Raw genomic sequence first — 15,337 nt, forward strand, 5'->3', positions numbered from 1 at the left:
GACCAACTGCCCTACAAATGTAACAGGTAATGTCAGTGTGGGAACTATCCACATGTATCATAGAAAGGCCAATTCTAGGAATAACTTGCAAAATTTAAATTCCAAATGTATGAAACTTATACTATCAAACCTCAAAGGATTTGGGAAGCTCTGTGACTACAATTGGACTCCTCCTTACCTTAGAATATCTTCTACTTTATTGGTAGCCAAAAATTGGGGCTTGCATAAAAGCAAACATTGTATAAAAGCAAGCAATTGCATAAAAGTAAACATTCTCCAGGGGTAACATTCACTAAAACTGGCCAAATGCTACAACCAAAAGAACCCTACTGGAAGTATGCAAATTTTAGAACGAGATAAATTCATTGCAAATGAAGACATTACTTAAAGAAAAAAAAACTCATGTTCAAAAACGAGTAACTAACCCTGAGAGAATAAAGAATTCTGTTTTTAAAATGATTTACTCAAAGAATGGATTAAAAATATGAGATAAAAGCCAGACGTGGTGGCGCACGCCTTTAATCGCAGCACTTGGGAGGCAGAGGCAGGCGGATTTCTGAGTTCGAGGCCAGCCTGGTCTACAAAGTGAGTTCCAAGACAGCCAGGGCTACACAGAGAAACCCTGTCTCAAAAAGAAAAAAAGAAAAAAAGAGAGATAGGTCCAAGCTGAGGTGGGAGGAACCTGTACTTTTAACCTACAACAGTTGTTGACAACTTTAGTACAGGCAGAATCTGAAGTGGCTAAGGGGCAACTGCCAACATTTGTCAGTATAGAGGCTAGCAGTAATAACCTATGGAAAGTTTATAGAAAACTTCAATTATGGAAAGTAATAAATGCAACTGTAACCCAAGGCACTGTACTTTAAGAGCCTTCATTTTCCCAATTAAGCAAATATTCATCTCACAGTACAGTTAGCTAAGACTGGGGAAATTCTGGGCAATGTTGATTCTGTCCGTGGGAAGTAGGTAGACAAGTGATTCCCACACTGACTGCTCTTCCTAGAGGTCCTGAGTTCAATTCCCAGCAACTACATGGTGGCTCACAGCCATCTGTAATGGGGATCCGATGTCCTCTCCTGGTGTGTCTAAAGACAATGACAGTGTACTCACATACATGAAATAAATAAATCTCTTGAGACAGACAGACAGAGAGAGAGAGAGAGATTGATTCAGCTTTTATCATTGATCTCATAAACTTAGAAGGGGGAACCTACCGCAGTATTTTTAAATTATATGGAAAAATGAGATGGGGCAAAACCCTTATTTCTTAGCTGCACACCTTTTATTGAAGATATAAACACCACAGCAACCAGCGGTTGCTTTTAAAAGTTCTGTCTCCCCACACCTGCTGGTAGAGACATGTTGGGATTACTCACATACTACACTGTCCCGCTTTCTACATGGCGTCTGCATATCCAAACAAGACATCAGGCTCACTCCTCCAGCCTGCTAATGGCTTTTTAAATCATGTAACTCATTCTATGAGTTTTTCAAACTCCTTGATTTTACAAAATGGTCTTCATTTTTATTTCCTGTATCAACAAATACCTTTATTAGTTTTCTTTTCAGAAAATACTTACAGTGTATCTTTTCAAAATTCCAGAAAACTTCCTAAACATCCAATATGTTCAGTATCAGATTCCCCTGGGACAAGCAAGATGGTTCAGTGGGTAAAGATACTTGCATCTAAGCCAGATGACCTGAGTTCAACCCCTCACACAGTGCAAGGTGCGAACAAATTCCTAAGTTGTTCTTTGGCCACACACACATACACACACACACACACACACACACACACACACACACACACTCATAAATGAATGCACACAGGCATGCAAATGCACAGTCACAGGCACACACAAAATATAGTTTTAGAGAAAAAGTTTATTCAGTCTTTGGTAACTTCTCCAAAGAACATTAACTTTAGAAATTCTATTCCTGTGGACTCCCTGCTTTTTAGTAAGCTCGGTACTGAATGTAAGTTAATCACTTGTGTTCCTACCACTTGTGTTTATTCCTTTTCATGGTGTTTCTAGTTCAGAAAACATGTACATCTTTCCAAAATCTTGAGGCATTACAACTGAACAAAAACTGGTCAAACTGAAGCAATGAAAGTGTATTGCTACTTATCAGAAAAGTAAGATCTGTGTCTGCTATCCTTCCCAATAATCAATAATATTGTAGCTCTGTATACAAATACCTAAAAACTATTCTTATAAAGGAAAAAAACTGTAAGATTCCTTAAGTAGTTTCCAAAATCCTTGTAAGCATGCAAGAATATATGGTTTTAAACTCATTTAGGAAGCTGACATGATTTTGACTGAACTTATGAGAATGGCCTAAAGCCATAAACATCAAACCTATTAAGAGTGGTTTTCAACAATGCTCTAAATTTTCAAATATCAACTTCACATGCATTCTAATGTTGAAGAACACTTCGATGATGGAAGTCAGTCTTGGTGAAGTACTTGTCCTGATAAATCAAACTAAAGTCCCTATTTATTCACATACCCAAATGTTGAGTAAAATAGTTTTTATAAAGGTCAATGTAAAATTACAGGTTTTGTTTTCACACCCAAAAGACTGCCTGTGACAGACCCAATGTTTGTTACAAAAATTCTAGAAAAGTATATACAGATCCCTAAACAAGTGCAATAACTTTATTTTAAATTAACAAATAATAAAAAATTACCAATTCTGAAAATAACAAATAGTTAAAGCCATTAAAGTATAACAGGGACCTACTGGAACAAGAATTTTACTTTTTAACTTTTATTAACATATAGTCATCAAGGGTCATACTTTAAAATCTCTTGAAACAAGTTTCTAAGGCAAATTTCTAGTCTATTTATACCACATTCCTGCAATCCTAGTCACTTTACAAAAGAAGATTTGCTTTTATTTAAAAGAGGCTCTATTAACTCTAAAATTTCATCAATCTTAGATAATCATATATAACTGTTACATGCAAAATGGATTTTGCTTTGGAAATCTGTTAACTGACTCATAGATTTATGCTAAGATCCACAATCCCTTAAACAAGAAAGGGGTTTTTTTTAAATAGGCTGGGCTCTGACAAACAGCCTTGGGTGGAGGAGAGAACTCTCACAGTGGCATATACAAAGACAACATGAGACCAAAGTACCAGATTCTACCAAAGGCTATCAAAAGCATCCCAACACTTACTAGCTCCAAGTATCACAAGACACATTTTCAAGGCAGAAAAGAACTGGTAATGACTCTATACTGTCAATGCAATTGAATGTAATCTTTAATCATTAAATATTAGTATATTTCATTTAAGTCTACTTTAATCAATTACACATGGAAAATGTTATGTGTATGTTCTATGTGGTTAAATATTTAGAACATCTTTGAGGGGCTGAGATGGCTCAATGGTTGAAAATGCTTGTTGGAGATCCGATTCCCAGAACCCACATAAAATAACAGGTAAGGCTATAATTCCAGCCTTGGAAAGCAGAGGCAGGGGGATCTATTTCTATAGCAAGCTGATTAGCAAGTCTAGCTGCATCAGTGAGCTCTGGGCTTCATTTAAAAACACTGTCTGACACTATAAAGTGAAAGAACAATTAAGAGAGACTCCAGATACCACCTAAGGCCTCTGCATGCACCCAACACACACACACACACACACACACACACACACACACACAAAACACGAATAAAGGAAGTTTGTTGATAATTAGACTAGCTCATTTAAAATGAGTCCACTTATGCTGGACATGGTGTACACCTGAACTAGTACTTGGGAGGCTGAGACAGAAATAATTGTGCAAGTTTGAAGCCATCATAGGTTATACAGTGGTACCCTCTTTCAAACTACAACAGTGATGATAATGTCTAGACAAACTAGTTTAATGACTAAAAAAACATTAACTTTTAAACAGCTTAATCAAAACACACCAAGTATATGTCAAGAAACCTATCCTTGCTATAAAAGTAACCAAAAGTAATCAGTATACTAGTCATGCTGTTCCCTTTACTTTCTTTATATGCAAAGTTTGAACATCTCATTTTTTTATTTTGACAATTAAACTGTCAATTTGATAAAAGAATAAAAATAAACTTTCAACTTCAGACACATATTTGTTAAAGTAAACAGAGTGGAATGATAAAATTAACTTCCGTTGTTCTTAGAAGAGGAACCAATGAGATGGCTCTGCAGTGAGGGCCCTTGTTGACACGCATGGTACATGGTGATCAGAGTTCGACATCAGTAACACACAGGAAAGTGAAGGCAAGAACCAACACTCCAAAGGTAACCTCTGATCTTCACACAAGTACACACACGTATGCGCGCGCACACATCCCCCCACCACACACACTGCGCACACACACACTAAATAACAAAAAAAAAATTAAAGATAGGGGAGGAAAGTCTTCAATTCAGTCAATTGTAATGAACCAAAGCTTTACAGAAAAATTAAAATGTCACAAGAAAAAATTAAATGAGTACTGAATAATTTGCAGTTTGTAGCTACAAAAACTGCTAAAATGCAAAGATCTTTTTTAATATTGCCTATGATGAAATAAAATTTGAAATATAGTAACTGAGATACCTCTTTGTGCGAAGAAATTAAACTGAGCATGTACGGTGTCACAACAAGTGCTCTGTAAGTTCCAAACATAGGCATATAGAATAGAATTTCAATGAAAGTCTTTGATAGTCTCACAGTATTTCTTATTTTGTTTTAATTGCAGTCTTATGTACTAGCCCAGGCTGGCCAGGAACTTGTAATCGCCTGCCTCTGCCATTACCATGCCTAGCTTAATAACTCCCAATTTTGCTACCATGATATGGCTACCATAGCATATATCAATGTAACAGAAATAGCACAGTCTCTTAAGACACATTCCATATTTTATTTACATTTTAAGACTAACTTTCATCTCAAAATCACATATCCATACACCTATTTCCTTTTTGTTGACTTCACTTAAAACATCTAAGCATGTTTTACTAAACAAAGACTGTAAACAAATTATTATGTCTGTTACATGTAACAAACGGGAACAGCTTTTAACAGAAATTCAAAACCCCAACACCTTTTATTATAAATACAGGTATCAAAACAATCCTGAACCTATGTTTGTACTAATAGTAGTCAGCACCCACACCGCTTCAAGAATTAACACAATTGTTGACTAGTCATTGTATCTGCTACTTTAAACAATTCCAACTGCAGCTCTAAATATGATAAAGCATGCCATTTCTGTTCTTCCTTCTTGAGACTTTACTTTCCAGAAAAACAAATGTTTCCATGGCCACATGACACTCTTTTGTCATGCTTTTGTCTTGAAAGCCTGAACTCCATTTTGAGTACTTCAGGTTCATGTTTAAATGACAGTGCTTTAATAGAAAGAAAAATTGTGCTGCACGTCTCTTGTTACCTGAAAACATAATAGGTGTACATATATTAAATATATTCTTACAACTGTCCAGGTCATGTTTACCAGCTGCAATTCTTTTACTTATTGTGTGGGTATTGTGCATGGTGATATTTAATCAAGACATTAACATGAGTAGAAGGTTGCTGATTTAAGACAAGTTTGAGATCCACTAAAGTTAGTTGTTGTACGTCTGTCCTTCTGGAGGCTGTGGAAGCTTCATATTTTCTTTGGACATCATAAGACGTCTTAGCTCTTGAAGTATGACTTTAATGCTATAGGAATTTTGCCATTTTGCTAATACTGGTATGCTCCGTGCATCCACCTGAGAGAGGAAGAGAAGAGAGACAATTAACTGCCAAGTGTAAAGTACTGTAGAAGCACAGCCAGACATAGTGGAGCACACCAAGACAACAGAGAAAAGAGGAGCACCAAATTCAAGACAGCCTGGGCTAGATATGGAGACTGTCTCAAAAAACAAACAAAAAATTAATAGTATTATTAATGATGTTAATGTACCTTGTATCAATAATTTAAAAATAATTTAACAAGAATGCTATACTATGCCAGACCCCATAGAGCTCCCAGGGACTCTTGTACCACCAAACAAAGAGTATACAGGAGGGACCCATGGCTCTGGCCGCGAATGTGGCAGAGGATGGCCTTGTTGGACATCAATGGGAGGAACAGCCCTTGGGCCTGAGGGGGTTCGATGCCCCAGTGTAGGGGAATGCCAGGGCTGGAAGGCAGAATGGGACAGGAGATTTCCAGAGGGGAGACCAGGAAAGGGGGTAGCATTTGAAATGTAAATAAAGAAAATATCCAATAAAAGGGAAAAAAAGATTATTTACAAGGATGTTTATATTTTCTTGACTGATTCCTAGTCCAACCTATTGTGTAACCAACTCTCCAAATATGTCTGATTTTCTGCATTTTACAATGAACATGCAGCAGTCTTATTACCAGAATTTCTATATGCATATAAATATTACATTAAGTAATGATTTTGTAATCATTTATAAATACTTGTTAATCGTTGTTGCTGATTTAAGACAAATCTACTCATATTAAGTCAGAACACTCCTTTCTATTTCTAATAAAACTAAGAGGAAGAAAAAGGTTGACTTGTGGATGACACAATCTTGTACACAGACAACTGTAAGAATAACAATAAGAAAACTTGTGGAGGCCAGAAATGGTGGTGCACACCTTAATCCCAGCATTCAGGAGGCAGAGCCAGACAGATCTCTCTGATCTGGATGCCAGCACAGACTACACAGTGAGAATTCCAGGCCAGCCAGGAATACCTTGTCTCAAAAACACAGAGGGAGAGAGATAGGAAAGGAGAGTGGCCAAGAGGGTGGAAACAGGGAGAGGAAAGGAGAAGAAAGGGAGAAGAGAGAGAGAAGAGGAAGCAGGATGGCGGGTAGGGGGAGAAACTACTAAAGCTAGTAAGATCATAGCATCCATATTTTTTTTAAAAGCTGCATTTCTATACATTTGCAGTGTATCTAAAGTCAATTAAGAAAATAGGAGTTGCAGAGATGGCTCAGAGGTTAAGAGCACTGTCTCAGAGGTCCTGAGTTCAATTCCCAGCAACCACCTATAATGAAATCTGGTGCCCTCTTCTGGCCTGCAGGCACACATGCAGGCAGAATGCTATATACATAATAAATAAATAAATATCTTTTAAATACGTATTTTTAAAAATACAATTTGCAATGATAGTATCAAAATTAATAAGATCTGTGCACCAGGAACTGAAATATTATTGATAGAAACAAAGGCGTAAATGAGTATACATGGATCAGAAAGTTAATACTTTAAACGTGGCAGTATTCTTCAAGCTGATCTATGATAGCACACTTCTGAAATCCTCAGCACTCAGGAGGAACTAGGGCTATTGTAAGACCCTTAAAAACACATTTTTGCAACTGCCCCTTTTTTGGTTTTGTTTTGTTTTGTTTTGCTCTAGACATAAACAAGCTACTCTTAAAATGTATATTAGAATGCCAAAAAACAAGAACAATACGGAAAAAAAAGTTATTTCAAAATGTTACAAAGTTATAGTGTTGCTTGCAGAAAGATAAATACAAATAAACTGAAAGTCCAGAATATTTATAGAAGTAAAAAATTCAAAATAGCCCATAAACTAGAAGAGTTAAAATGAGGAAACTGTTATAAGAAAACATAGGAATCAACTTCCATAATATAATTTTTAACAAGAGCTTCTTACACATAATACCTAAAGTAGATTTAACAAAAAGAAAATACAAACAGACTTCATCAAAAGTAGGAATGTTTGGCCAGTCTATGATGACACATGCCTGTACTCCTAGCTACTTGAAAGGCTCAGGTAAAAAATTAATTGACCTAAGAATCTAAGATCAGCTTGGGTGATTAGACCTGCTGATCTAAGAAGCATACAGGTTCTAGACTCTCTTCTGCCCACGTCCCCGCCAGCTGAGTCCTCTGGGACACCAGAGCTGCCCTGAGCCGCCTGTTTTCCAAGCTGAACCTCCATTATCCCACAAGCTCTCAGTCCACTATCAGACCTGCTGATCCAGAATCAATAGCCCAAGAATACCCATCAGAGGCCTCCCACACCAGGATCATCCAGGTAAGGCCCCCTCTCAGTACTTACTAAAACAGGAACAACCAGGGAATGAAGACAACCATATGGCTAAAGGCACTTGAATGAATGCAATCAACAAAAACCAGGGCAATATGACACCTTCAGAGCAACAACTACCCTAATACAACAAGTCCTAGATATGCAAAGCACAAGAAAATGAATGACCTTAAATCCAATCTTATAAACATGAAAGAGGCCTTTAAAGAGGAAATGAATAACTCTCTTGAAGAAATACAGAAAAATACAACCAAACTGGTAGAGATGCCTCTAAAGAAGAAACAAAATCCTTAAAGAAATACAGGGAAAAAAAATTAAATATGGGGAAGGAAATAAAACTATTCAGGATCTGACAACAGAAATAGAAGCAAGAAAGAAAACACAGGGGCTGGTGAGATGGCTCAGTGGGTAAGAGCACTGACTGCTCTTCCAAAGGTCCTGAGTTCAAATCCCAGCAACCACATGGTGGCTCACAACCATCCGTAATAAGATGTGACACACTCTTCAGGTGTGTCTAAAGACAGCTACAATGTACTTACATATAATAATAAATAAATCTTTGGGCCAGAGCAAGTGGGGCCAGAGCAAGCAGAGGTCCTAAGTTCAATTCCCAGCAACCACACACATGATGACTCACAACCATCTGTCTAGCTACAGTGTACTCATATACATAAAATAAATAAACTTAAAAGAAAGAAAAATTAAACACAAACATCAGGGAATCCTGAAGATGGAAAGCATAGGGAAGAGAACAGAAACAACAGACATAAGCATCAGCAACAAAATACAAGAGATGGAAGAGAGAATCTCTGGTGTAGAACATACAACAGAAGAAACTGATACATCCACCAATGGAAATGTTAGATCACAAAACATCCAGGAAGCAAGTTAGAGTAGCCATTCTAATATCTAATAAAATAGATATTCAACCAAAATTACTCAAGAGACAGAGAATGACACTTCATACACATCAAAGGAAAAAAAAAATCTACCAAGCTGATATCTCAGTTCTGAACATCTATGCCCCAAGCACAAGGGCACCCACATTTGTAAAAGAAACATTGCTGAAGTTTAAATAGTACATCAAACTCCACATTAAGAGTGGAGGACTTCAACACCCTACTCTCACCAATTGACAGGTCATCCAGAGAAAACCTAAACAGAGAAATAATATAACTAACAGACATTATGAATTAAATTAACCTAACAGAAATCTACAGATTATTTCACCCAAACAAAAGAATATACCTTCTTCTCAGCACCTCTTGGATCCTTCCCCAAAACTGATCATGTAGTCAATCACTGAGCAAACCTCAACAGATCTTATCAGACGCCCATGGATTAAAGCTGGACTTCAACAACACCAGAAAGCCTACAAACTCATTGAAATTGAAGAACTCTCTATTCAATGCAATGATCTCTGGGTCAGGGAAAAAATAAAGAAATAAATTAAAACCTTCCAAAATTTAATGAAAATGAAGGCACAACATACCCAAATTTATGGGACACAATGAAAGCAGGGCTAAGAGGAAAGTTCATATAGCACTAAATGCCTCTATAAAGAAATTAGAAAGTTCTGATATCAGCAATTTAAAGTAGACCTGAAAAAAAAAAAGAAGCAACCAAGCACCCCAAACAGAAGTAGAAGACAGCAAATAATCAAAATCAGAGCAGAAATCAAATCAATTAGAAACAAAGAAAACAATAAGAAGAATCAATAAACCAAGAGCTGGATCTTTGAGAAAATTAACAGGATAAACCCTTAACCAAACTAACCAAGATACAGAGAAAACGTATCCAAATGAACAAAATCAGAAATGAAAATGGGGCATAACAACAGACAACAAGGAAATTCAAAGAATTATTATGTCTTACTTTAAAAGCCTGTACTCCACAAAATTGGAAAATCTTAATGAAATGGATGATTTTCTAGACAGACACCACTTACCAAAGTTAAATCAAGATTAGGTACACTATTTAAACAGCCCTAAAACCCCTAAGGAAATAGAAGCAGTCATAAAAGTCTCAACTTTTAGTGAGATCACGGATATAAGGTGCATGCCTAAATGCACTAAAAGCAATATACAGGAAGCCAGTAGCCAAAACCAAACTAAATGGAAAGAAACTTATAAGAATTCCACTAAAATCAAGGACAAGACAGGCTGCTTTCTCCCTATCTATTCAATAGAGAGAGGGGGGGCATTCTCGCCCTAAATATTCCAATATAGTACTTGAAGTTCTAGCTAAAGCAAAATAACAACTAAAAGGAGATCAAGGGAATACAAAATGGAAAGGAAGAAGTCAAACTATTGATATTTGTGGATGATATGATAGTATTCATAAGTGACCCCAAAAATTCTACCAAGAGAACTCCTACAGCTAATAAACATCTTGAGGCAAGTTGCTGGATACAAAATAAACTCAAAGAAATCAGTAGCCTTTATATAAATGATAAATGGACTGAGAAGAAATCAGGAAAATAACACCCCTCACAATAGCCACAAATAGTATAAAAAATTTTAAAGTAACTCTAACAAAACAAGTGAAAAGACCTTTAAGTCAAAAACTTCAAATTAAGGAGGAGGAGGAGGAGAACAACAACAACAACAAATACTACTACTGAGGAAGTTATCAGAAGATGGCAAGACCTCCCATATTCAATCAGTAGGATTAGCATAGTGAAAATGTCCACACTACCAAAAGCAATTTACAGATTCAATGCAATTCCCATCAAAATTCCAACACAATTCCTTGCAGACCTTGACAGAATAATTCTCAACTTCAAATGGAAAAACAAAAATCCCAGGGTAGCTAAAACAACCCTGAAAACTAAAAGAACTTTTTGAGGTATCACCATCCCTGACCTCAAGCTGTACTACAGAGCAATAGTGATAAAAACTATATGGTATTGGTACAGAAAGATACATTGATCAATGGAATCTAGTCAAAGACCCTGAAATAAACACATACACCGATGGACACTTGATTTTTAACAAAGAAGCCAAAACCACACAATGGAAAAAAGAAAGCATCTTCAACAAATGGTGCGGGTCTAACTGTCTGTCTATATGCAAAAGAATGCAAATAGGTTCCTATCTATCACCCTGCATAAAACTCAAGTCCAAGTGGATCTAGCAAGTACTTAAATGTAAAAATGGATACAGTAAATCTAATAGAATAGAGAGTGGGCAATAGCCTTGAACTCTCTGGTACAGAAGACATCTTCCTGAACAGAATACCAATGGCTCAGGCTCTAAGATAAACAATTGATAAATGGAGCCTCACAAAACTGAAAAGCTTCTGTAAAGCAAAGGACACTGTCATTAGGACAAAACAGCATCTACAGATTGGTAAAGGATCTTCACCAAGCCTACATCTGAGTGGTGGTGCATGCCTTTAATCCCAGCACTCGGGAGGCAGAGGCAGGCGGATTTCTGAGTTTGAGGCCAGCCTGGTCTACAGCGTGAGTTCCAGGACCGCCAGGGCTATACAGAGAAGCCCTGTCTCAAAAAATCCAAAATATAAAAAATAAAAAAATAAAGAATTCAATAAGATAGACTCCAACAACCCAAATAACCCATTGAAAATGGGGCACAGAGCTAAACAGAATTCTCAACAGAGGAATCTCAAATGACCAAGAAGCACTTAAAGAAGTGTTCAACATCCTTAGTCATCAGGGAAATGTAAATCAAAATGACTCTGAGATGCCATCTTACAACTTTCAGAATGGCTAAGATCAAAAATTCAAGTGACTATACATGCTGGCAAGGAAGTGAAGCAAGGGGAACACTCCTCCATTGCTGGTGGGAGTGCAAACTTGGACAACCACTTTAGAAACCAATTTGGCAGTTTCTCAGTAAACTGGGAGTAGTTCTACATCAAGACCGAGCAATACCACTCCTGGGCATATATCCAAAAGATGCCCCACCATCCCACAAAGACACTTGCTCAACTATGCTCACAGCACCTTAATTCACAATAGCCAGAAACAGGAAACAACCTAGATGTCTCTCAACTGAAGAATGGATAAAGAAACTATGGTACATCTACACAATGGAATACTATCTAGCTACTAAAAACAAAGAAATCATGAACTTTGTAGGCAAATGAATGAAACCTGAGAATACCACTCTGAGTGAGGTAACCCAGACCCAAAAGTACAAGCATGGTATGTATTCACTTATAAGTGGATATTAGCCATAAAATACAGGATAGCCACACTACACTCCACATACCCAAATAAGTTAAACAACAAGGAAGGCACAAATGAGGAAGCTTGAATCTCACTTAGAAGGGGGAACAAAATAGTCACAGGAGGCAGATGGAAGGAGGGAACTAGGTGGGAGAGGGAATGGGGAGGGGTTGGGGGGTGTAGATTCAAGATCAGGTGAGGGAAGAGATAGGAGATGGCCAGAGTCCCATGAGAATGAATGGAAATTTGCAGCTTTCAAAGTGCTGGGACGGTGGGGGTGGCGTGATCTCAAGGACATGCCAGAGACCCAAGTTAGGGAAGGCTCCCAAGAATCAATGGAGGTGACCTTAGCTGAGACTCATAGCAATGAGAATATGGAACCTGAAGAGGACACTTCCTGTAACTAGGCAGGAACTCCAATGAAGCAAAAGGGACACCAACCCACCTAAAAAACTTTCTACTCAAAGTTTATCCTGCCTACAAGAAATACAGGCACAAAGATATCTTAGAGCAGAGACTAAGGGAATGATCAAGCAATAACTGGTCCAACTACAGACCCATCCCATGGGCAAGCACCAATCTCTAACACTATTTTTTTTCTTTTTTTTTTTCCATTTTTTATTAGGTATTTAGCTCATTTACATTTCCAATGCTATACCAAAAGTCCCCCATACCCTCCCACCCCCACTCCCCTACCCACCCACTCCCCCTTTTTGGCCCTGGCGTTCCCCTGTACTGGGGCATACAAAGTTTACGTGTCCAATGGGCCTCTCTTTCCAGTGATGGCCGATTAGGCCATCTTTTGTTACATATGCAGCTAGAGTCAAGAGCTCCGGGGTACTGGTTAGTTCATAATGTTGTTCCACCTATAGGGTTGCAGATCCCTTTAGCTCCTTGGGTTCTTTCTCTAGCTCCTCCATTGGGAGCCCTGTGATCCATCCAGTAGCTGAATGTGAGCATCCACTTCTGTGTTTGCTAGGCCCCGGCATAGTCTCACAAGAGACAGCTACATCTGGGTCCTTTCAATAAAATCTTGCTAGGGTATGCAATGGTGTCAGCGTTTGGATGCTGATTATGGGGTGGATCCAATCTCTAACACTATTAAAGATACTCTGTTATGCTTGCAGACAGAAACCTAGCATGCCTGTCCTCTGAGAGGCTCCACCTAAACCTGACTCAGGTAGATGTAGAGACCTACAGCCAAACATTGGATAGAGCTTGGAACAGTTGGGGGAAGCAGTGAGGGCCCTGGAGGGGATAAGAACTCCACAGAAAGACCAAAAGTGTCAAGTAGCCTGGACCCTTGGGAGTCTCAGAGACTGAACCAAAGAGCATACATATACAATCTGAACCTAGGCCCCCAACCCCACATATATGAAAAGAGATGTGCAGCTCGGTCTTCATGTGGGTCCCAAACAATGTGTGATGGCTATCCCTAAAGCTGTTGCCTGCCTGTGGAATCTGTTCAGCAAACTTGGTTACCTTGTTTGTTCTCAGTAGAAGCTCCTAGTCCTGCAGAAATGATGTGTGTGTGTGTCAGGGGATGGGAGGGTGGACATCTACGGGGAGCCTTCATTCTCTCACCAGAAAAGAGGAGGGAAATTAAGGAAAGGGACTCTGGCAGAGGAGGAGCAGGGGGGCAGGCAGTCATTGATCAGAATGTAAAGTGAATTAAAAAAAAAAAAAAAAAAAACACAGCAGTGTGGACAATACTTTAATGTCCTATCTCAAAACAAAGCACCAAACTAAAATCGAATGTACTGTAGCGAATGCACTGTACACCATCAATAAAGGAGGAAAAAAAAACACAGAGAATAGAACAAAGTACTAACAAATTAAATGTGTAATATATACCATTTCCCCAGTATTTGAAAAACTCTTACAACTAAATAATAAAAAGTTAACCCAATTATAATATAATAAATGTATATGAATGTATAGACTAAAGTAGATACAGGCAGGCAGGGAGCTGGTAAGATGTCTCTCAATGTTTCATTACTCCTATTTGAAGCTCTCCATCTGCATATGGACAGGCCTATGATTTAATAGTTCCCTGGAGCTGGCAAGATGGCTCAGTAGGTAAAGGCACTTTTTGTCCTAAGTTCAATCTCCATGACCCATATGATGAAAAGAAAAGCAACTCCTGAAATGTGTCCCCTGACCTCATTGTGTGCTGTGGTAAGAGTACAAATAAACTACACACATGCATATTAATATACAAATTAACTTAAAACATACTTCTTTTAAAATTTTTAGACAGAGCTATATATAAAATGAATGTTTATACCTCAATATAGTTGGAGATTAAGTATAAACCCTTTGATATCAGTACCAGAATCTAAGCCATAAACCTAGTCCCACTTCCAGATTATCTCTGGCTCTTATTATCATTTCTGCATGTAACTATCTTCTAATGTATACAATGTTTAAATGTCACTTCTAACTTCAAGACTTAAAGAGTTCTATGCTGGCTAGTTTTTATGTCAACTTGACACAAGCTATATAGTCATCTGAAAGGGGGCAGCTTGAAGTGAAAAAATGCTTCAAAAAGATCAGGCTGTAGGTAAGCCTACAAGACATTTTCTTAGGGATTGATGGGGGAGGGCCCAGCTCACTGTGGGCAGTACTATCCCTGGGGCTGATAGTACTGAGTTCTATAAGAAAGCAGAGTGAGCAAACCATGTAGACAGACAGTAAACAGCATTCTTCCAGGGCCTCTGCATCAGCTCCTGCCTCCAGGTTCCTGACCTGAAAGCCTTAGATGATTTATTATCTGTTATATGGAACAGAACTTTCTTTTGGTCATCGTGTTTCACCACGACAGTAAAAACCCTAAGGCAAGCCCATCTTGTCTCTATCAGCTTTTATTCTCTTGCTTCTCAGACAAACATCAAGTTTTGTTGCTAACTGTCCTATGAAGAGGTCTTTGTGGCAAGAAATTATGGGTGGTTTCACAGCTGTAACAGGCTCAAAACGCTTTAAGAAACCAAACCATGTTGACCCACTACTATATGAGTGACCATAGAACTGGATCTGCCCTATATTGTACATTCAAGTCAACATTGAAGTACGGAAGAAGAAAATAGAATATAAGAAAATAAATA

The 15,337-nt window shown here is 38.0% G+C and overlaps 1 protein-coding gene across 3 annotated transcripts in view; it reads right to left on the bottom strand.

Moving 5' to 3' along the window:
- Positions 1-176: 176 nt before the first annotated feature.
- The window catches only part of Ube2v2 (ubiquitin-conjugating enzyme E2 variant 2), a 43,533-nt gene continuing 28,372 nt past the window's right edge, over positions 177-15,337 (bottom strand). For 2 of the 3 annotated variants that reach the window (NM_001159351.1, NM_023585.4), the window contains one exon: positions 177-5,734. In NM_001159351.1, coding sequence (NP_001152823.1) covers positions 5,588-5,734 — 147 coding nt within the window. In that variant the 3' untranslated portion in view covers positions 177-5,587. The remainder of the gene's footprint in view (positions 5,735-15,337) is intronic. The other variant, XM_011246011.2, reaches the window with a different exon arrangement.

This window comes from Mus musculus, chromosome 16 (genome assembly GCF_000001635.26).
Source record: "Mus musculus strain C57BL/6J chromosome 16, GRCm38.p6 C57BL/6J".
In the NCBI taxonomy this organism is placed as follows: domain Eukaryota; kingdom Metazoa; phylum Chordata; class Mammalia; order Rodentia; family Muridae; genus Mus; species Mus musculus.